Source organism: Bombina bombina, chromosome 1 (assembly GCF_027579735.1).
Source record: "Bombina bombina isolate aBomBom1 chromosome 1, aBomBom1.pri, whole genome shotgun sequence".
Lineage (NCBI taxonomy): Eukaryota > Metazoa > Chordata > Amphibia > Anura > Bombinatoridae > Bombina > Bombina bombina.
The window spans coordinates 139,275,359-139,300,126 of NC_069499.1; the positions used below are offsets into that span (position 1 = coordinate 139,275,359).

Genomic DNA, 24,768 nt, shown 5'->3' on the forward strand with positions numbered 1-24,768 from the left:
ATTTACAGGTTGTTGTTTTTTCCTTACTTGGAACTGCTTTTATTTACCATTTCATAGCAAATGATCACTTTTGTCTGTTAAACCTTAGTTTAGCAAATATTGGTACCACAAATATATTGCCATAAACTTGCAAATCCTCATTTAAACTGTGTGTTGCAAGGTTTAGACCCATGCTGTTTTATGGGTTGTTTTTTTCCCTACACTTTTTTGATTAAAATATTTTGGATTTTAATTAATCCATTAGGATTTAGAGTAATTGGCAAGATTTAAATGGTTTTACATTTTAGCTTAAATTGCAGTTATTGAATGTGAAATATTCCCACTCCTGCATATGTATTCGGAAGCCCTGTTAATATATTAGAATTCAGATAAGGGAGCGATGAATATTCAGTGCACAACTGTTAATTCAAAGCTATTTGCATATATTTACAGCTGTTTATGTTCTTACTGCCAAGGGGGTAGATCATTTATAATAGATGCCTTTGTTGGGAAAACACTTAGGATAATTTAGCTTTAAACATAAAAGCTTATTTAACTACTTGCATCTATTGTAGTATGAATAAGCATAACCATGTATTACCCAAATGTAACAAAATATTTTAGTATTGGACTCTTTGTGATTATGCTGAAGCTGATAATTTGGAGAGAAAAAAACTGTAGATCAAGCATTTTTTGTGGTGTTGGGGGGGCACTTTGGGAGAGGTACTTATATTATGGTGGGAAAAAATCCCAATCAATAAAAAAGGATGATATATGTAATTAGGTAGCTACTGTGAAACCTGAGCACTTAGAAAGTCTGAGTAGTCACTAACTTTAGTGAGACAAAGGAGCTATCAAAATAATACTTAAGTACTATAGTCACATGATTTCTGCAGCAAAATTCCTCTTATTAAGGGAAAGAAATTAACTAGAGCTAGTGCAGGTGTCTCCTAGCAACCACTTCAAAGTAAAAGCTACACCTTTTCCTTCATGCAGAGACCACAGTCCCCTTATGAGGCTGTGATAGGAAGTATTGGACCCTGCACAAAAGAAGTTAAGCAAAAATAAAGGTAAAATAATTTTAAAATGATATACATATTACAGTGATAACCCGCTGCTTAGTACTTTTTGGAAGACTGTCACCCACGCCCTGGTCAGCAGCCGACTGGACTACAGCAACGCACTCTACATCAAGCTCCAAGAAAGACTCAAGCGCATCCAGAGCACCTCGACCAGACTCATCCTCGACATCCCTAGCCAATGCCACATCACCAAACACCTGCGGGACCTGCACTGGCTCCCCATCAACAAAAGAATAACCTTCAAGCTTCTCACCCACACATTCAAGCCCTCCACAACATCGGTCCCAAATACAATAACCACTGCGTTACCTTCTACACCCCCGCCAGACAGCTTCGATAGGCCGACCAAGCCCTCGCAGTCATCCCCCACATCAGGAAAACCACAGCGGGAGGCAGATCCTTCTCTCACCTGGCAAACAAGACTTGGAACACCCTCCCGGTGCACCTCAGACAAGCTACCGCCTTAACTAAGTTCAGAAAGGACCTCGAGACCTGGCTCTTCGACTGAACTACAACCCTCAATGCCTTGAGACCCTTACAGGTGAATAGCTGCACTTTACAAGAACTCAATAGATAGATTACAACAAGGGAAAACATGTTTTATATGTATATAAAACAGGAACATCCACTTTTGTTCAAGTGCAGGAGTGTGGGCTGCCATGGAAGCATATGGAGGTTGTGTGATGCCTACCATTGTCTGCTTTTAGTAATTGGGAGACACTGTGATATACAATAGTAGCTGGAGAGAGTCTGAGTGAGTGGGAAAATCTGTGAAGCCAAACCAATAATATGGGACATAAGTGTGAGTGTACCAAGGAGACGTTTTTATGTTATGTCTGGCACAAGTGGCTAAACTATGCTTGGGTTTACAATGTGAAGACTAACAAGCTTTCAAATCATTGGAACCTTTTAAAATTTACAGCCTGTGAATTGGAGCTTTACAAATGTATATCAGCAAATGAGGGATCCATCTAAACATTTATTAGAATCCATGTAAGAAGATATTTTGTGTCTGTAAAATATATATATATATATATATATATATATATATATATATATATATATATATATATATATATATATATATATATATATATATATAGTGATTTGAAAAATAGGAGACTACTAACATTCTAGGAGATTAGATTTTGATTCCAGAGATTTGTTTAAGATCTTATTTTCCATAGTTCAGATAACTGTCCTAAATTATTTGGTCCTTGGACTCAGCAGTTCATTGAGATTTTCATATCTCGTCCTCTTAACAGTGGACAAAATTCACGATTTGATCTTGGTGTTCTCATTGAACTCCCCAGCTTTACCAGTTCCTATGTTCTTCTATGCAGCTGAATCGCAAAGTATGCTGAGCCGAGTGAGTTTTGGTAAATGGGCTGTACAGAATTTGATGAAATTTACAGAACTTGGTTAAGCTGGAAAATGCAGTGAGTTCCTTGAGAATTTTGCTAAGTTACTTGTATGGATTTGTACCCAGTGAAGATTAACTTGGGAAGGGTAAATCTAAATGATAACATCTCCTAATAAAAATAAAAATATACACAAGGTTAATTGATCTAATTAAGCTTTATAAACGTTTTACATATTTAGTAGAGCACAAAACCATAATATAGCCTGACACTGAGTGAATTGCAAATATAGGGATGGGATTATGTCATTGTTTTCATTTGAATGGGATGTGTGAGAGTTGAGCCGCATCTGACAGTCTAAATTCATATTCATAGCAATCACAACTCAGCTGTTAAGGTAATAATAAAACTTTATAGCAGGCTGTAAAAGCAGATTTATGGGGAAATATTCAATTTATTTGAATATAAAACAGCCGGGTAATGTTTCCAAGGAAGCGGAACTGCAGGGAACTGATGGTGTCTGTCCTTTTTGTGATCTGCACAACCGTTGTCTGGTTCCAGCCACTTGACCTAAATATGTCTGTCGCTCGTTGTCTGCACACGGAATCTGCTGAACTTGCAGTTATTCATAGTCTGCCCTCTTTTTTTTCCTTCTTCTCATAGTAGTAATTTGAAATATTTTAAGTTTAATGGGACATTGTAGTGAAAACTTGCATGTTAAAATTTGTTAGAGCATGTAATTTTAGCACTGCTGGCCCTGTAAGTCTGTGTAACCCCCTGCAAAGGGGTTAAACACACAGTCAAAGTCCTACTCGGGAGCCACATAGAACTAATGGTCAAAAGCAGATGCGGTCTGTGAGCCACTCAACATCCGCAGTATCACTACCCCTCAAATCACTGACCATGCCTGCTTGGGACCAGCAGTTGCCTGCAGCACCAGAATGGGTCTTTAACTCAACCGCAAAGGGGTTAAACGCAGACTTGCAGGGTCATTAGCACTAACATTACTGAGTTACAACATGTAAATATTGCAGTACAATTTTTCTTTAAGAACTTCAAACATTCACTTCACATGAATATATGTAATGCTATCTGCCATTTAGTGAACGCATATACCTACCATGTTTGGTAAAGGATCATATACGGACGTTAAACTCAGAATTGAATTCCCTATAATATGTTTAATTATTCATAACTTCATTATTTAAAGTGAATTTAAAGTTTCATGAATAAGTACCCAGTTTTTAAAAACAGGGGCATTTTCATTCACAAAACTTTACCTTGCAGCGTATTTTTAAAAATACCTTTTTTCTTCAGCAAAGCCGGATTAGTGGTTCCCCCTCCCGCAGCTCCTCTGTACTTAAGTCAGCAATGACGAAACTGGCATCCTCCAATCATAGCGCGCACCCCAGAGCATCCATGTCGTGAGGCCACGCTGTGACTGAAGGAAGCTGGTTTCGTCATTGCTTTGCTAAGTACAGGATGAGAGCGGTCGGGGGATCGGCGATCCAGCTTTGCTGAAGAAAAAGGGTAAGCATTTGTAAAAATACGCTGCAATGTAAAGTTTCATGAATGAAAGTGCCCCTGTTTTTAATAATATTTTTAAAAAACAGACACTCATTCATGAAAGTTTACATTCACATTAATTTGCCTGCCATTCATGTAGTTTACCTCTAAAAAGTGTGGGTTTTCTACTGCCCCAGTGAGGCTGGGATGTATCATACAGGATCTTTAAACTGACCCTGCAACATTATACAAAGTGATTTATTAATCAGTGCAGGAGCGCATTTTATTAAAGGGACACTCAAGTCAAAATTAAACTATCATTATTCAGATAAAACTATCATTATTCAGATAGAGCATGCAATTTTTAACAACTTTCCAATTTACTTCCATTAACAAAATGTGCACAGTCTTTTTATATTTATACTTTTTGAGTCACCAGCTCCTACTGAGCATGTGCAAGACTTCACAGAATATATGTATATATGCATTTGTGATTAGCTGATGGCTGTCGCATGATAAGGGGGGGAGTGGAAGTAGACATAGCTGAAATTTGCCAGTAAAGTCGGCTACTCATTTAAAGTTCAGATTAAGGGGCCAATTTATCAATGTCTGTCCAACATGATACGACGGCATTCAATCGGCCGCTAGCAGGGGGTGTCAATCAGCCCGATCGTATAGGATCGGGCGGATTTCAGACCGCAGCCTCAGAGGCAGCAGACCAGTTATGAAGGAGCAGTCTTAAGACCGCTGCTTCATAACTGCGGTTTCTGGCGTGCCTGAAGGCTCGTGCGGAAACGTGTAATAATCTTAATTGTTGATATAAATTATGCATATATTTTATAAAAATTATCATCTTGTTTTAATTTAAATATTTTATTTTAGAGAAAATAAATACCTGACATCAATGGGCTTTCACAGATTTAATTATATATTTATCATCATCATTTATTTGTAGATTGCCAACAGGTTCCACAGCACTAATTGCAGCCATGACAGGAGTTTATAAAGTGTAATCACTAACAATTAAAGAGACATTGTAAAACAAAATCATTCAAGCATGTCATTTGTGCATTACTGACCCTATTTGTTGCACTTAGCTTCCATTTACAAGCCCTTAACTTTTCAGGAGCAGCTATACTGAGTTGCATTTTTCCTATGTGCTTAAATCTTAATGATTTAGAGCATTATTTTTCAACCGAGGTCTGCAAGTACCCCCAACAGGCCAGATTTTCATGATAGCTGAACCAGTGCACAGGTGAAATAATGAGCTGATTGGTGAGAGCAGGTTAGTAACCATGATCACTTATCAGCTGATTATTTCATATGTGCACTGATTCAGCTCTAATGAAAACCTGGACTGTTGGGGGTACTTGAGGACCGCGGTGGAGAAACACTGATTTAGAGCATGTATTTGTTTGCTTTAGAGTGTCCCTATAGCTCAAGGAGCCATATAATTTGTTCAGTTTAAAGGAACAGTACACACCTTGAGATTTGAGTATAACATTTTTAGTCATGTGTAATGAAACAGTTTTGCAATATACTTTTATTATTTATTTTGCCCGCTTTTCATGCCATTTAGCTCTGACAACTGAGCAATTTCTAATTTTTAGAATTTAAAATGCACCCTGCTCTTTTGTCAAGGCTAACTTTCTGCAAAACTTCTGTCCCTAATTTGGCTTTATCAGATAACTGTAAAATGTATTTTATACTAACTTTAAAACTGTGGCTAGCCTGGTTTCCTGTGGACTAAAGCCCAGATTGGCTCCTCCAAATAAGGCAAATGGTGGATGGAGTTGGGCTATTATAAGATACTGCAATATAAAGGATATTTAAAAAAACAAAACTAAAAACTTTAAGACTTGCTGATAAGTTATTTTATAGCAGTGATGGTGAACACTGGCACTTCAGATGTTCAGAACTACATTTTCCATGATGCTTAGGCACTCTGCAGTGGAGTCGAGCATCATGGGAAATGTAGTTCTGAAACATCTGGAGTGCCAAGGTTCGCCATCACTGCTCTATAGCAACACAATAGAAATGTCTTTAAAATGCGTTAAAGGGACAGTCTACTCCAGAATTTTTGTTTAAAATGATAGATAATCCCTTCATTTCCCAGTTTTACATAACCAACACGGGTTATATTAATATACTTTTTACCTCTGTGATTACCTTGTATCTAAGCCTCTGCAGACTGCCCCCTTATTTCAGTTCTTTTCACAGACTTGCATTTTAGCCAATCAGTGCCGACTCCCGTGGATTTATTTATCTATGGCACACGTGAACTAGCACTGTCTAACTGTCAAAAACTGTCAAAATGCACTGAGATAAGAGGCAGTAACTGCTTAGAAATTAGCATATGAGCCAACCTAGGTTTAGCTTTCCTCAAAGAATACCAAGAGAGCAAAGCAAATTTGATGATAAAAGTAAATTGGAAAGTTGTTTAAAATTGCATGCACGATTGAAATTATGAAGGTTTTATTTTGCCTAGACTGTCCCTTTTAACTGTTAACTGTCCCTTTAATAAACTGCAATGACTACTGTTAAGAAGCATCTCTGTAGTTAGCACATTAACAAGAGGTAATAAACCATAATAACACAAATAATAATTAATAAAACTGTTTATCTTTTTCTTTATGTGCCCCCTCAATGTAAATATGCCCCTTCATGAGTGTCCTCTTCCTCTACAAATGTTGTTTGTGTTATTTTGTTAGAAAACCTTAATATTCCAGCTAATTGTCTCAAATTGATTCTAACGATGTTGTTTTTTTTTTTTTTTTATATATAATTTAATTAGTTTACTTATTTATCCTTTTTAAACAGCACAATTGAGAGTGAAACATTAATTGCTTGTATTTGAGGTAAAAATTACTAGATTAGTTAAAAAGAGCTTTTGATAAAAGTGATTGATATAAAAAAAGTATGTGATTTTCATAAAAAACAAGTCTACGGCTATTTTAATAAAATGACTTAATCATGATTGCTAATTACAATGCCGTTCTTGGCAGAGGTTCAAATCTTCCTGGCGCAGAACTGATATCTGCAAGCGTAATGTAATCAGTGGCATTCAGCAGGAAGGGGAGTCTTATTTCTGCCGTGCTTTAAACATCCTAAGTTAACAGATTTTATACAGGCCGAAATCAGACCAACTGCTTCTTGATAGCTTTATAAATAATACATTTATATTTTATTATTGAATACGACCCTCTAGTTTAACATAACCCATGAGACAAAGAGGCAATGTTCTTATGGAAGGGGGAACTATCATTTATTTCAGTGGGTGGTGCAATTCTCAGTTTACAACCTGAATGACTCTTCTTCTGTGCAACATAGATAATGTATATATGTGTGTGTATGTTTGTGTATATATATATATATATCTGTGTGTAAATGGAGTAAACTGTCACCATGTCTTTCAACCACCAATTATATATATATTTTTTATTTTAATGGAGACCCCATACATCATACCGTTTAAAATATGTCACCTGACTGCTATATCACTTGATTGGTCAGTAGCTATCGGCTGATCACCATGATAGCCTTAAGGGACAGTCAACACCAGAATTTTTATTGTTTAAAAGATAGATAATCCCTTTATTACCCATTCCCCAGTTTTGCATAACCAACACAGTTATAATAATACACTTTTTACCTCTGTGATTACCTTGTATCTAATCATCTTCTGACAGCCCCCTGATCACATGACATTTTATTTATTATCTATTGACTTTCATTTTAGCCAATTAGTGCAGTGTCTGCCACAATCCATGGGCGTGCTCACAATGTTATCTATAGGGTTTACCTGAACTAGCTCTCCCCTGCTGTGAAAAGCAAATACAAAAGCATGTGATTAGAGGCGGCCTTCAAGGGCTTAGAAATTATCATATGAGCCTTCCTAGGTCTAGCTTTCAACTAAGAATACCAAAAGAACAAAGCAAAATTGGTGATAAAAGTAAATTGAAAAGTTGTTTAAAATTACATGCCCTATTTGAAACATAAAAGTTTTTTTTGGACTTGACTGTCCCTTTAGTTAAATTCTGAGTTTGTAATTTGCATACTAAAATAGAAAGACACTAGGCTTCTCATGTTGGGGATCCTACTTTAAAGGGATATGAAACCTAAACATTTTCTTTTGTGATTCAGACACAGCATAAAAAAAGTTATAAATGTACTTCCGTCATTAAATTTGCTTTGTTCCCATGATAGTCTTTGTTGAAGAGATGCCCAGGTAGGTGTCTGGAGCACCACATGGCAGGAAATAGGACTGCCCTCTACCCCCTTGCAAATTCATAACTTTCTGGCAAAACTGCTGCCATATCCCACGCTCCTGAGCTTACATTATTCATTTTCAACAAAAGATACCAAGAGATCTTGATACAAGAAGTAAATTGTTTAAAATTGCATGCTCTATCTGAATCATGAAGGGAAAAAAATTGGGGTTTCATGTCCCTTTAAGACCTTGGTGTCACTTAAACTGTCAGATGATCATCCTAGCTAGGGTTTTTAATGAACACACCACTTGGCCTATTCTACTGACCGCACGGCTAAAATTTAAGTGAATGTTAAGCTAATATTGCTTTAAAAAAAAAAAAAAAAAAAAAATTATTTATTTTTGCATAAATGTATCTTTAAATCAATTTTTTATTAAATCATGCAATTCAATTGTGCTCTGTAATATAACGTGTTTTGTTTGTTTATAAATGTTCTAAAGTAATACACTACCAATCCACTATGACTGGCAAAAAGGTTCTCTGGAGAACACTGATATAGGGGCCCCTTTTGGCAGACAAGGAAGTCAAATTACAAATGACTTTTCAATTCACCTCTGTTAGTAAATGTATTACATTTACTTAATTCTCTTGATATGTTTTATTGAAGATCATACATAGATGGGCTCAGAAGCAACAATGCACTGCTGGGCGCTAGCTGGTGATTAATGGCTACATACATATGGCACATGCCATAGGCTCGCCAGATGTGTTCAGCTAGGTCACAGTAGTGCATCGCTGCTCTGGAGCGAACTATAAATCATTTACAGATGATGTTTTAAAGGAATAGTTTAGGCAAAATTTAAACTTTCGTGATTCAGATAGAGCATGCAATTTTAAGCAACTTTCTTTGTTATCTTGGTATCTTTATTTGAATGTAAGCTTAGGAGCCGGCCCATTTTTGGATCAGCACCCGGGTAGCGCTTGCTGATTGGTGGCTACATTTAGACACCAATCAGAAAGTGCTACCCAGGTGCTGAACCAAAAATGGGCTGGCTCCTTACCAGGCCCCAAAGTATCAGATGTAGACTGAAGTCTACAGATTCCTGTTTGTGTAAAAGGGTCTTTTCATATGCAGGGGAGGGGGAGAGTGTCTGCTCTTACTGTTTTCTCAGCCCCTTTCAATGGATGTGCCTGCCTAACCTCATTAACAGTTTTAAACTGGGAGCTTCTAAGTAAGTTTTTTTTTAAAAAGGTTTTATACTGGATTTTTAGATCAGTATCTGTGCATATTCTTCTTTATAGTAGTGTCTATTACATGCAGTTATATTAAAATTGGTATACACTGTTCCTTAAAGTTAATGGGGCTTTATGTCCTATAAAATGCAAGAGACTGATCACATTGTCCTTTTTCTCTGCTCAGGAGAGAGCGATTGGCTATGGGATGGATCAAGCAGAACAGGACCAGTATGAAGCTCGGCTCATGGAGCTGTTTGACAGCTTTGACACCACGGGCACAGGGTCCCTGGGACAGGAAGAGCTGACAGACCTGTGTCACATGCTTCAGCTGGATGAAGTGGCCCCCTCGCTGCAGCAGGCTCTGCTTCAAGATAACCCACATGGACGAGTAAGTAATGAGCACACATGATCCTTATTCATTCTGACAGTAGGGGGGAGGGGATGTCCCCACTCAAACAAAGGCAGTTTGATACAGATCTTCCAGGAATACATTATAGCCAGACTGAATATGGCCACAGTTTTATAATGTGGTGTAAAGCGAAGTCACAACATGGGTTTCTTGTAGCTAAAAACCATCTTCATCATGTTCATATTTTATGACTCTAGGTCCAGATGTCTTAGTGAAATCTTTTTATTTGTTACAGACTTTGATTTTGGGTTAAAGGTGCTTTTATTTTAAAGGGCCATAATACCCAAATGCTTAAACACTTGAAAGTGATGCAGCATAGCTGTAAAAAGCTGACTAGAAAATATCACCTGAACATCTCTATGTAAAAAAGAAAGATATTTTACCTCAAAAGTTCCTCAGTAGCCACCTCCCATTGTAAAGGATTTCTAAGAAGCATTTTAGTGTGTCTGTCCTGGGACAGCTGAAAGGATGAGCTTCGTGCACTCTCATATTATTTCACCAATCGGGTAAAGGAAGCTTACTGTGAAATCTCATGAGAGTTAAGTGAAATCTCATGAGATCACAGTAAGAGTTCATGACCTCAGCACTGCTGATGCTGATTGGCTGCTGTTCATTTCTTCATTTTTTTTTTTTTTTTTTACCTGCAGCTGAGTATAACTTTTTACACAGAACTTACTCTGCTGAGCTGAGGAGATTGTGAGGTAAAATATCTTCCTTTTTTATATAGAGATGCTCAGGTGATATTTTCCTGTCAGCTTTTTACAGTTATACTGCATCAGTTTCAAGTGATTTAGCATATGAGTATTATGTCCCTTTAATTTTGAATATTGGTAAAGTAAATATTTCAAGGTAAAAGTGTTATAGTTGAATGCTGTATTGAACTACAGCATTCTGTTATTGCACTACTGCATGCCTCAATGTTTAATACTTACAATTCTTCTCTGAAGTAACATTGCACTTCTGAATATTTCCCACACAGGAGCAGAGGAGTGCATTGCTTCTTCAGAGTATGAAGGGGCAGTCAAGTCAAATTTAAACTATCATGATTCAGATAGGACAACTTTCAATTTGACCTTTTATCAAATTTGCTTTGTTCTTTTTGGTATTCTTTGTAGAAAGCTAAACCTAAGTAGGCTCATATGCTAAATTTCTAAGGTGTTGCAGGCCACCTCTTATCTCAGTGCATTTTGACAATTTTTCACAGTTAGGGCTATTTCATGTGTGTTTATATAGATAATATTGTGCTCACTCCCACGGAGAGTCAGCACTGATGGGCTAAAATGTCTGTCAAAAGAACTGAAATAAGAGGGCAGTCTGCAGAGGCTTTGATACAAGGTAAAAAGTAGGGCTGGGCGATATGGGCAAAAATGAAAATAGCAAATGTGATTTTTAATCGTGATTTTCTTATAAATGACTAACACCTTAATTTTTCAATGTATTTAACACTACAGAATCTTAATGTACATGTTTCTCAATGTCCTATACACTCTTGGGGCATAAAATTACAAACCACAAAATAGTTAAAATAAAATTAGCTGCTTGTGCTGTGGATATATCTCTATATCATCATCTATCTAGTATTTATATTAATAACAATGTATATTATTTACAATTCGAACATCCTACAAGCAACTCAACATATATAATAAAAATATATTTTAAAATTAACCCAGACAGGGAATGTAATCAATGTTATGCGTCACAGAAGTTAAAAAAAAAAAAAAAGTCACTTTAAAGTTTTTGTACACTACTCACAACTTTGAGCGCCCACCGCCACACCGCCGCTTGACCACTGCCACACCACTCCCAGATGAAGAAGGCCTGTTGTTCCCACACACTCTGCCATCTCTGCAATAATGGCGGTTTTGTGGGCATTCTCAGGTGCACCCATGGCCGTACACTAGTCCGCCTCTCATCCTCCCTCTCCGCCTCCGTTTTCATGATGAACAGATAAAAAAAATTTTTAATTGCATACTCTCGTGGTTTTTAAATTGCGGCAATTAATCGTGGTTTTAAATCGCATATGCGACTAATCGTGCAGCCCTAGTAAAAAGTATATCAATATAAGCGTGTTGGTTTTGCAAAACTGGGGAATGGGTAATAAAGGGATTATCTATCTTATTAAACACTCGCTCATTAGTACTATGTAACATTGTTCTTTTTCTTATATTGACACTGATTACTAGTATAGCAGACCTGTCATATGCACATATTTGTAATACTATGTGACATATTACTTCTGTTATAGTTGCCAGAAATCTAAATGTAGCTCAAACTAAACCCACTTACCTCTTCTGTTTAAAGGGAAGTAAACAATTATTTCACATCAATCTGGTTTATAAGCTAGTAAAATGTGTTTTAAGGTTACTGCATTTGTTTTGTTCACTTCAGGATTTTATGTGAAATTAAAAATTAAATCTCATCACGGAGTCTGCTCAGCATCTATATAGAAGTTCACAATCAGCTTGTTTTATACCTAAAATAAACAATCATTTGACAGTCTATTGTATTTCACCACTTGTTGAACTCTGACAGTTATGCCTTAGATTTGTTTCTAAATAAAACCCCTTTGATGCATTTATATGTTACACTCTTATGGCAGCTATAAAGCCAATGTTTAATATTTTTCTTGGCCCTACTAAAATTGCAAAAATATAATACATTTATAGATTAAAGCCCCTTATATAACATTTTATGATACAATGTAAAAAAAGGCTTTAAAAGGTTAGACTCAAAATGTTATTTGCTATATTTATAAGAATATTTTTTTTTAATTATTATTTGGTTCTATTAAAATCTTTGAACCTTGTAGTAATTTTGTATTTTGAGTAGTTTGTTTCATGTAAGACAGGAAATCTGGAAGGTGTTTAATTCTTTCTCATCAGTTGCCTTGTCATTTCATTGTTTTTATAGGAAATGTCCTGTTAAATAGGTTGCAGTGGTGAAAAAATATTTTTATTATTTGTGCATGTTGTGCATCTAATGACGTTATGCTAGTACAGTCACAAATCCCTTTATTTAAACTGTTTGGGACTGGAAAAGGTTTGGATTTTGAAATATTTTGGAATTCTGATTCAAATTTGTTTATTTTCACCTGTAAAATTGGGACAGCTCTGATAGAAAATGGGACGAAGTCTAAACAAAAGTAATGCCATTTAGGCAATATTTGCATGTCATATACTGCTTATACATGCAAACTAAAGGTAGCTTTATATCATTTTTTTTAATACTTTTTTTTTTAATACTTTTGTATACATAATAACATCATAAATATAGTACTGTAATTAGAAAGGTAATGGTTGTTTTAAATAAATGTAGACTGTTGTTGTCATTTTAGAACACAAAAGCAAACCAAAGACTCTGGCAGAGAAGATTGAGACTTAATGGAGGGGAAAAACAGCAATTTATAATAAAAAAAAAAAAAAAAAAAAAAAAAAATTCCAAAAAGCCTAGATTTTCAGAATAATTCTGGATGTTTCAATTACTAATTTGGGGATTTGTACCTGTAATAGGTTTTGCAATGCAACAGTCAGTGTCATGTGTTCATCAGCTAGAACATGCCTATAATGGAAAAACACGCTTCAAATATGTTTTGCAATATAGCAACATAATGTGTCATATTCCCTCTGGTTAGTACACTTAACCTTTTCACGCCCATGTGCTCAATCTATTGTTTGTACTTTGCAGTTGTCTAAATATTCAGTGCTTTGAATTGACCACACAAATCATAACTTTGCATGGGCACAGGTCTACACATTTAAAAGAGGAGGGTACTCTCTTTGTTAGAATGGGTCTTGCATGATTTTGTGTATTGTAGTGGGCGAGAGAGGGGCAAACCCACCATCCATGGTGATTTTGTTTAATATGCATGTGGTCCTGTCTGGTGATCTCATGAGCACCACATGATTCTTCATTAAATAGAGGGGAATGTCTACTTTAAAAAGGTCCCATGTTATTGCTAGCGTGTATGCTAGCTAATCTGTGATCTTACATTCTTGAGGGAACACCCGACTAGTCAGTTGAAAGAGAGGTTTCTTCTCTTTGAATTGAAGGTTCTCATGTATTCTAGATTAAAGGGGGTTGGATAGTGCATCCATTAAAGCCCCCCAGCCTTAACTTTCTGGTGCCTAGTCTTGCAAGTGATCGGCATTACTCACAGTCACCTGTCACATAAAGACATCAGCCCTTTGAAACTGCCAGGGATGCCAAGAGAACAAGAAATATGCATAAGCGTGAAGCATAGTTTTGCTTTTGAGGTAGCTTTTGATATTGTCCAAGGAACTTGCAGCCTGGTAGGAGGACAGATACAAAATAGCAGTAAGGTTTACAATGAAGACTGAATCAAGTCTCCACCCATTTGTCTTCTGGCCTGCTTGCCTATTCCCAACCACTTCCTCTCTGATATCAACTGTCTCTCTGTGCTTTATCACAAATGCTTTTCACATAAGTTCATATGATGCACAGACCTTTTAGGGTAGAATTTCTGTAAATAAATATGTAAAGTATGTTTGCTTCAAGCTATAGTTCTGAGAAGTAACATTGCTGCATTGTGCAGTTTGGAGTATTTTTCTCCTGATTACACTATAACTGAACATAAGATCTTAAAGGGACATTGTGCTGTTGGGTTCTCCTTAATGTGTTCACATGCACTTGTTATAGTAGCTGCAGTGTATGAAATGTAATGGCTATTACTCCATTATTTTTATTTTGGTATATGAAATGGCTGTTTATGCAGATTGAAGCCTACATCCAAGAACATACCCATATAAAAAGACTGAAAATGCAGAAATAGCAGACGTCCTAATCACCTCTCTCTTTCTTTATATGAAGGCCTCTGTCTATACAAAATGGCCAATACAAGCGGAAGCAGTTGGTTACTGTTTGCTGCCTCTTGTTTACATAGTTTGTCTCTAGAGAATACTAAAGTATTCATATTTTCAGTATAGGTGGTGATCAGCTATTTTAAATGACAAAGTAAAGGAACTATTTATAAACAATTTGATACACCCCAGCATGTAAAACAGATCACTTGGAACACATTAAATCGACAATCCAGCCAAATTTGTAATGCACACCGGTGCATTTCAGTTTTAAATTAAAGCATTTTTGCAATATAAATGTATTAGCGAAACGGCTTCTAGTAAAACCTATAGCTGTAAATAAAGCCTGGGGTCTGACGCATAGCCTTGCAGCCTGTAGGTAGGATTTGTGTGACAATGGGACAGGTTTGAGAGGAACAAACGGTACATTAGAGAGACATTGCGGTCCTGGTGTGGAGCACACATGGAACATAGAGAGAGCATAGAATACTGTCGCTGTACCTGCTGGTATAAAAACATATGTAAAACAAAGGCAAACTTCAGCGCCAACTAAACCTTAAATGCCCAGGGCGGTGATACCTAGCTCTCACCTTAGATAAACCAAGTAGAAAGTATGCCCAGGCGCCAGACAAACGGAGGCTAAGGTATGGTATAAGATAAAATTCAAATTTAATACAAAATGATTGCAATATCAATAAACAATGATTACAAATGGCATGGATCCACGCATATAAAAAACATAAAAATGACAATAAAAATAATAAAAACAGTAAGATAAATCCTGCAACAGTTGTTATAAATTCTTCAAATAAATAAAGATGTGAATAACTGTGTAAAAACAGGGACCAGTGATAAAGTCAATGTAACAATGCTCCTAGTGCATAAAATCTCCAAAAATCCAAAAGAAACTCAAAAATGGTCCAAAGGTAATGTGAAGTAAAGAAAGTGTCAATCCTGTGGGGTAGTGTGGTGCAAAAAAATCAAAAAATATCCAAAAATAAGAAATATGGAAATGTGATTGTGTTGAAAAAATATCCAATTTAGTGATAATTGCCCCTAGTACTGTCGTTACCAGCAGGTGCTAGGCCAAGATGGAGAAAGATGCTGTGGGGAAAAGACCTGTGAACAAAAAAATATAGAACAAATGTGTAGAACGTTCAGAAATAAATCCTCTAATTGAAATAAGGCTTACCAGTGCAGGTCTACGCGTTTCGGCCCTCTCTAGGCCTTTATCAAGTCTTGATAATGAGAATCACAGCTATAGTGAGCCAGGATCCTACAGTCATGGATTAACAACACAGCACAGGTTAATAGGCAAGCGGTTCAACTATTATTTAGGTAATGTTCATAAGTATTTGTATACTGTAATAGTATACTTGCGGTTCCGGAGTTATGCTGTAAAGGAATGTGTATCTTCAATTCTGAGTCCTTAAACTTGAATGCTGCAGCATTTGTAGAGACTGCTTACATGTGCACAAAGCAGAGAGGCGTCTGTGTCCGTTATTGGTGACGTCACTGTAAGGAAACCTGTGAGTTCCGATGCTGATAGGAGACTTGTAGGAAGCTGCCTGTGTGAGGTCTTATTACAGGGAGTCCGGAGTCTTGCTGTGTTGGCAGGGTAAGATACCTTGATAAGTGGTTCACGGCTGATGAATGTAGCAACCCAGCTTAGGAGGGCTGAGAGAAGCAATAAGTCTTAAAGGGACAGTACACTGTAAAATTGTTTTTCCATAAATGTATTTTAAATGACTTGTTATACCAACTGCAGAGTATAAAATATTTGAGAAATTGTATTTTCGGGTTTATTTGTGTATCTGAAGTAGCTGGTTTTGTGCTTTGAAACCACAGCCTATTACAATGGGTTGAGCTTCAGGTAATATCAGATCTCATTACGTTATCACTTTTATGTACACAGACTTGCTTCCTTATCTTATATTTGTCTGGAACACCAAAGCTCAATACATAGAGAGAACAATGGAAAATTATAATTTTATTACTTAACTATCATGCCCCCCACTGAGGGTGTAATCTCTTCTGCTGGCTGTGTTTACTTAGGCTATTCAATAGCGTATACGCCGGTATCAAAACTTTCAGTATAGGTTGGGAAACCACAAGCTAAATCAGCTATTTCAAATGCTGAAATATGAGTAAAGGAGCTACTTGCAACCAATTTAATACACTCTAGCAGGTAAAAAGGATCATTGGCAATAATTTAAAGGGGAGAAAGTTTTTGGGTGAACTGTCCCTTTAAGGAAGACCTAATGCAAGGCTTGAAAATCTGATAAAGCAAGAGACAAACTTGGCGGTTTGCTGTAGCTCTAGTTAACACACAACTTGTGTTAATAATCAAGCAATTAGTGAGTGATTGATCCCCTGCTTTATACAAGTTAATGGAAGTAGGTGGAGAGTTATGCTTAAAGGGATATACACCATGACAGCCGAGGAGTACTAGAGAAGCTTCAGTGTGGGGAACGTTTTCATGCTACAAGCATTGAGGTATGTTCAGTCATTTACTTCTGAAGAGACTGTGATATTTCAGAACAGGCTGACATAGTTCCCAAGAGGGAAGGGGTAAGCAGTAAACCTATAGACATAAGAAGGGGTATTACTGGAGACCTGTGTATTAATTGTTATGGGGCTAAATGCAGCAAGAAAATGATGGCAGCATGGTTAGACACTGGGGCAGCATAACGTTTTTATTTGCACAAACGGTTTACAATCACTGGCTTTTCATCCGGGGGAGTGGGAACTTCACACGGAGGTGTTCGCATCATTGATCCATCAATGGGGCACACCGGAATTGGATCTGATGGCATCTTGTCAGAATGCCAAACTTCCTCGTTACGGGTCCAGGTCAAGGGATCCCAAGCTGTAGTGATAGATGCTCTAGCAGTACCTTGGTCGTTCAGCCTGGCTTATGTGTTTCCGCCATTTCCTCTCCTTCCCCATCTGATTGCAAGAATCAAACAGGAGAGAGCTTCAGTAATCCTGATAGCGCCTGCGTGGCCATGCAGTACTTGGTATGCAGATCTAGTGGACATGTCCTCTCTGCCTCTGTGGAGACTACTATTGAGACAGGACCTTCTCATTCAAGGTCCGTTCCAGCATCCAAATCTAAATTCTCTGCAGCTGACTGCTTGGAGATTGAATGCTTAGTTTTATCTAAGAGGGGATTCTCTGAATTGGTCATTGATACTCTGATTCAGGCTCGCAAACCTGTCACGAAAAAAAATTGCCATAAGATATGGCGTAAATATCTTTATTGGTGTGAATCCAAGGGCTATTCATGGAGTAGGATTAAGATTCCTATGATTTTGTCTTTTCTCCAAGAAGGATTGGAGAAGGGATTATCAGATAGTTCCTTAAAGGGACAAATTTCTGCTTTGTAAATTTTACTACACAAGCGTCTGGCGGATGTCCCAGACGTTCAGTCTTTTTGTCAGGCTTTAATCAGAATCAAGCCTGTGTTTAAACCTATTGCTCCGCCATGGAGTTTGAATTTAGTTCTCAATGTTCTTCAAGGGGTTCCGTTTGAACCCATGCATTCCATAGATATTAAACTATAATCTTGGAAAGTTTTTGTTTTTAGTTGCTATCTCTTCGGCTCGAAGAGTTTCTGAGCTTTCTGCGTTGCAATGTGATTCACCTTATCTTATATTCCATTCGGATAAGGTGGTTTTGCGTACTAAACCTGGTTTTCTTCCTAAGGTTGTTTCTAATAAGACTAATAATCAGGAAATTGTGGTTCCTTCCTTGTGTCCTAATCCTTCTTCTAAGAAGGAACGTCTCTTACATAACTTGGACGTGGTTCGGGCTTTGAAGATTTACTTACAAGCGACCAAGGATTTCCGTCAAACATCTTCTCTATTTGTTGTTTATTCCAGAAGATGTAGGGGTCAAAATGCTACCTCTCTTTCTTTTTGGCTGAAAAGCATCATCCGCCTGGCATACGAGACTGCTGGACAGCAGCCCCCTGAAAAGCTTAAGGCTCATTCTACTAGAGCTGTGGCTTCCACATGGGCTTTTAAAAACGATGCTTCTGTTGAACAGATTTGTAAGGCTGCGACTTGGTCCTCCCTTCATACTTTTGCTTCTTCTGAGGCTATTTTTGGGAGAAAAGTTCTTCAAGCAGTGGTGCCTTCTGTTTAGGTATCTGTATTGTCCCTCCCGTTCATTAGTGTCTAGTTGCTTTGGTATTGGTATTGTATCCCACAAGTAAAGTTACCTGATAAATTGATTTCTTCTACGATACGACGAGTCCACGGCCCTTCAGTCACCTCTGCGCCTTTAAGCTTTTCTTTTCTCTTCCTATACCTTCGGTCGAATGACTGGGGGTTCAGAGAAGGGAGGAGCTATATATACCTCTCTGCTGTGGTGCTCTTTGCCACTTCCTGTTAGCAGGAGGATAATATCCCACAAGTAAAGATGAATCCGTGGACTCGTCGTATCGTAGAAGAAATCAATATATCAGGTAAGCATAAATTTCCTTTTTTTTTTTTTCTTAATAAATAATTTATTATACAAACATATCCTATTATATACCTGTTGTTAAAATTCAACTTAGGTTTCAGTTTCAAGTTGTGAACAGATCACTTGTCCTGTATTGTCGACACCGGCTCCACAAGTTCCAGGCCATCACTTTTATATCTATCTATTCAGCATTAAAGGACCAGTACATACAGTATATTTGCATAATCAACAAATGCACGAAAACAAGATAATGCAATAGCACTTAGGGGGCAATTTATCAAGTTGAGGCGGACAGGGGCGCACATACGCGTCACTGTCCGCCGCAGCTCGCCTCTGGCGGGCTGAATGCCCCATGCAGAATTCATCATTGCACACGAGCACTATTTTAGGGTAGGGAAGCAGCGGTCTGATGAGTAGTAAATTTCTTTCTGAAAGATTTCAGTTATGTCTATTTCCACTCCCCTTGTACCATGTGACAGTCATCAGCCAATCCCAAATGCATATACGTATATTCTGTGAATTCTTGCACATGCTCAGTAGGAGCTGGTGACTCAAACATTTTTAATTTCTCCTACATTGGTGTATCCAGTCCACGGCTTCATCCTTACTTGTGGGATATTCTCAATCCCTACAGGAAGTGGCAAAGAGAGCACACAGCAGTGCTGTCCATATAGCTAGGCTTACCATAATTTTTAAAGGTGAAACTGGGACCACCTGGTGCGGTGCCAGTGGGGGTGTGGTCAGGGGCGTGGTCAAGGGACGTGGCGATTACCGGTCCTTTTAAAGTAGTAGCTTTTATGTGCGTAATGTTTTGTGGATACTCTACCCTTCCTCAGTCAAACAACAAGTGAATCACACAGTTTAAATAGACCATAACACCACCCCCTAGTGAAAAAGGCACCATTACATTGTCATGGCAACCCATATACAACATGAGCAAATAAATAATTTATCTAAATCTCAGATTCTAAATAATACCAAACATCAGGCATATTTACCAATTTTATAAAATAGTGAAAAGCATATAAATCACACAATTTAATATCTGCAGAGTAATATGCGTTTTATGTGTCTAATTATGTTTGAATTGTTTTTATTATTAAAGAAGGCAGTAAATATAAACATCTGAAAACATATCTGAACAGCGAAAAAAGGAAAAAATTACAAGAAGATTGTGGCAAGATTATCCAGTGGTTGGACTCTTCATAGAACAGCAAGTCTAGCAGTCACTGAATTTAAAATGTTCATATAATACCTAGCATCCCAGTGTAATATATGGTCTAAAGTCAGACATATCTCATTATAGGAATTTAGGTCTTCTCGCCTTCTTCTTATTTTTGTGAACTTATAAGAAATAAGAATAAAGAAAAGACAAAAAGGAGAGGGGAAGAGGAAGAAGAGAGAAAGAAAGAAGAGATCTATAGTTTGTGTTAACCATTAATTGTAAACATCATAGTATTCGAAAATCATGAACTTTAACTTGGTATATTTGGTGGTTAGTTGTGTATCTGAGAATGGGTGGACAATCAAGTTGGTGAAAAATTAAAACCATTTCTGTAGATCCAGTAGAACCAAATTTCATCGTTAGTGTTTTTGGTACCTAGAGACCAGGCTGCTTGGTCATACATATTATATGTGTACTGTATTTTGCATTTGATTTCCTGCCATGTCGGTGTACCTGTTTTCCAATGCTTCGCAATACTCGTTCTTACTACTGTGCATAGAATTCTGATGAAAGTATTAATCGGCTTATTGTATTTAGGTATATACTCATGTAGTAGAGCTTGAGCCATGCTTATCTGTACTTGTTCGTCTAAAAGATGGCTTACAAGGGATGACAATGATTTCCATAAGGTCTGGACGTCAGTGCAGTCCCAAACCATATGTCGGAAGTTGCCCATCTTCCCGCATCCTCTATAACATAACCTAGAACTAGATCGTGACATATGTGACGTCCTAAGGGGTGTTAGGTACCACCTGAACATTGTCTTCAGGGTGTTTTCTCTTAAATCAGCGCTCAACAGGCCTCTGGTAGCTGCTGCAAAAGTCGTGTACCATGTGTCTGTGTCTAGGCTAGTTTCCAGGTCTGTTTCCCATTTGAGCATGAGCGGTGTTTTAGTCATAGTGCTTGGAGTTTGGATGTCTAAGTATATTCTGGAGATAGAGTGTTTTGGTCTGGTTGGAGATCTACATATATGTTCTAGGATGGATTTACCTCTAGGTTGGGTCGATTGTAGAAATGTATGTACGGATGAGGTTAATTGAAGATATAGATACCAAGGAACTGTAACAGGATATAGTTTGTCGTTTAGTTGGGCTTGGGTCATAATTTTGTTTTGTATGAAAAGGTCTGCTACACGATACAATCCCTTGTTCTCCCACTTATTGATTTCTCTTTGTGAGTCTTCATTTAAAAGGTATCTGATAGGTCGCAGTGTTGAGTCTTTGGGGCACATCTCCTTTTTGTATGCTAGTTCTGACCATATGTGTTGGGTAGTATCAGTTGTGATTGGTTGTTTCTGTTTTGTCTCTCGAGTGCCACCCCTGGGGTCCCACAATATCTCGTCCAAACCCTTCCTGCCCTCCATGTCTGATTCTAGTTGTATCCAAAGGGCCTCCTCCCTAGCTCTAAGTATTAGTGTGTCTTGGGCGAGCCTAGCGGCTTTGTAATAATCGATTAGGTTGGGTATCCCTAGGCCTCCAAAGTTTCTATGTTTAGTCATGGTCCGTCCTGCTATCCTGGTCAATTTTTTACCACGGATAAACGCCAGAATCTCTGCCTGAAGCTTCTCCAGGTCTGGGCGTATAATGCGTATGGGTAGGGCTCTAAAGAGGTAGAGCAGTCGGGGGAATACAGTCATCTTTACTGCTGACATCCTCCCCACCCAGGAGAAGTTATGTTGTCTCCAGTTTTGAAGATCTTTTCTAATGGATTTGTATAGTGGCAAATAATTTGCTTTGTATAGATCTTGTGTCTGAGCCGTTACTCCCACCCCTAGATATTTCATTGACTGTTTAGATTCTTTTAGTTCGAAGTTTATTTCTATTAATTTCTTCGTATGTGGAGGAATACCCAAAGGCAGCATTTCACACTTATCCGTGTTGATGCGGTAGCCTGAAATTAGTGAGAACTCCACTAGAGTTTCATATAAGCTGGGCAGTGACAGCATGGGTTTGGTTAGGGTGAGCAATATGTCATCTGCGAAGAGGTTAATTTTGTATTCTATGTTTCCCACCCGGACTCCCACTATATCAGGGTTGGCTCTTATCTTATTTGCTAGGGGTTCGATGCATAGTGCAAATAATAAGGGGGACAGTGGGCACCCCTGTCTTGTACCATTCAAAATTGGGAAGGATCTAGATCTATACCCGTTGGAGGATATTTGTGCCTTTGGGCCAGTATAGATGGCCTTAATAGCATCCATAAAAGGGCCGTCAAAGTTCATCTGTGTTAGAGTTTTAGTCATATACCCCCAGTCTACTCTGTCGAACGCCTTCTCCGCATCCAACGCGAGGAGCAGAGAAGGCGTTCGACTGTCGCATAAATGGTGGACCGTATCTATAATGCGTCTGATATTGTCTGGGGCCTCCCTATCCTTAATGAACCCCACTTGGTCTCTGTGTATTAGTTTGGGCATAATGTGGGACAATCTATTGGCGAGGATTTTAGTAAAGATTTTTAAATCCTGGTTGATTAGGGAGATAGGACGGTAGCTAGATTATGTGTCTAATTAAAGGGACAGTCTAGTCCAAAAAAACTTTCATGATTCAGATAGGGCATGTAATTTTAAACAATTTTCCAATTTACTTTTATCACCAATTTTTCTTTGTTCTCTTGGTATTCTTAGTTGAAAGCTAAACCTAGGAGGATCATATGCTAATTTCTTAGACCTTGAAGGCCGCCTCTTAAGAATGCATTTTAACAGGTTTTTCACCACTAGAGGGTGTTAGTTCACGTTTTTCATATAGATAACACTGTGCTCATGCACGTGAAGTTACCTGGGAGCCATCACTGATTGGCTGCAAGTCTGTCAAAAGAACTGAAATAAAGAGGCAGTTTGCAGAGGCTTAGATACAAGATATTCACAGAGGTAAAAAGTATATAAATATAACTGTGTTGATTATGCAAAACTGGGGAATGGGTAAAAAAGGTATTATTTATCTTTTAAAACAATAAACATTCTGGTGTAGACTGTCCCTTTAAGGAACAGAACTGGATACTGATAAGGCATAAATACAACATTGAATGTAATAAGTCAAAAAGAAACACATACCTGCTAAAGCTGTTTAAGAGGCTACTCTATACCATAGTGCAGGAAGATTACAGCCAAAATGCTATTCTGCATGCAGTAAAGCAAGATCCACGCCAAAAATCCTGCCTGTCTGTACTTCCTAGTCATACCCATATGATTCCCCTAAACGTATCACCGGTGATGTCAGAGGGGGTGTTAAATTCTTAGAAAAATAAACCAAGTATTACTACAAAATAAAAAAAAAACTCTATGCCGCACACTCAGCCTGTATTACTAAATGTAAACTTTGAAGGACACAAACGTTAAGCTAAGCAGGGCTGTATGCAACAAAGTACCAGCATCCAACTATGCTGGAGAGTCACAGTCTAGTCATTTTGAATAATGTGTCTGGGTTTCAGGCGGTCTGAAACCCGGACACATGATTTGAAACCCGCAGGTGGCAACCCTACTGGGACAGAATGAACAACCGGGTGGGACACTGGGACAGCGCCTCCAAACAGGGACAATCCCAGTAAAAGTGGGACTTCTGGTAAGCCTACATATAGCTCCCCTCAGGCTCCGCCCCCCCAGTCATTCTCTTTGCCGCTATAACTAGTAGCATCTCCACGGGGTTGGTAAAGAGTACGTGGTGTTAGTTGTAGTTTTTTATTTCTTCTATAAAGAGTTTGTTATTTTAAAATAGTGCCGGCTTGTACTATTTACTCTGCAGCAGAAAGTGATGAAGATTTCTGCTGAGAGGAATATGATTTTAGCACCAGTAACTAAAATCCATTGCTGTTCCCATGCAGGACTGTTGAATACCAGAGAACATCAGTTGGGGGGAACAGTCTGCAGGCTTAACTGCTTCAGGTATGATCAGTCATTTTTCTAACAAGACCATGTAATGCTAGAAGACTGTCGGAAATTCCCTCTGGGATAGGTAAGCCATTTTTCTTAGACTCTGTATAAAATGATGGCTTATATTAAGGGCTCTATGCTGGTTGACACTATTGTGGGCTTAATCAATTGCTTTTTAGCATGTTTTCACTATAAATAAGGTGTTTTATCAGACTTTAAAACACTTTTGGGGTTTAATTTGCGCCTGGCACTTATTTGGACACCTAATCTAGTCAGAGAGGCCCCTCCACTCTGGAATGAAGAGAGAGGAGGCCTCATTTTCGCGCCTCAATTGCGCAGTTGTTTTGACTAGGCAGTTCATGGAGCTTCACATGGGGAGTCCAGAGGCATCAGAAAAGACTCCAGAGAGGATTATTTCCTACTATAATAATCCCTAAGGAAGGTAAAGGCCATAGTGGAAGCTGTGGCATAGTACCATAGTGTTTTTAACCGGTTAATTGCTGTTATTAGCTCCAGTTTGGGCATTAATAGGTTAATTGGTCTGAAAAGTTGTGTGCGATCTTTTCAAAGCATTAAGACACTGTGGTGAAAATTTCATTAAAAT

General features: G+C 38.0%; 1 protein-coding gene across 2 annotated transcripts in view; it reads left to right on the forward strand.

Moving 5' to 3' along the window:
* The window catches only part of NIN (ninein), a gene marked incomplete in the record, with an annotated part of 241,706 nt that overhangs the window by 3,651 nt on the left and 213,287 nt on the right, over positions 1 to 24,768 (forward strand). For both annotated transcript variants that reach the window (XM_053697636.1, XM_053697637.1), the window contains 1 exon segment: positions 9,560 to 9,763. In XM_053697636.1, coding sequence (XP_053553611.1) covers positions 9,581 to 9,763 — 183 coding nt within the window.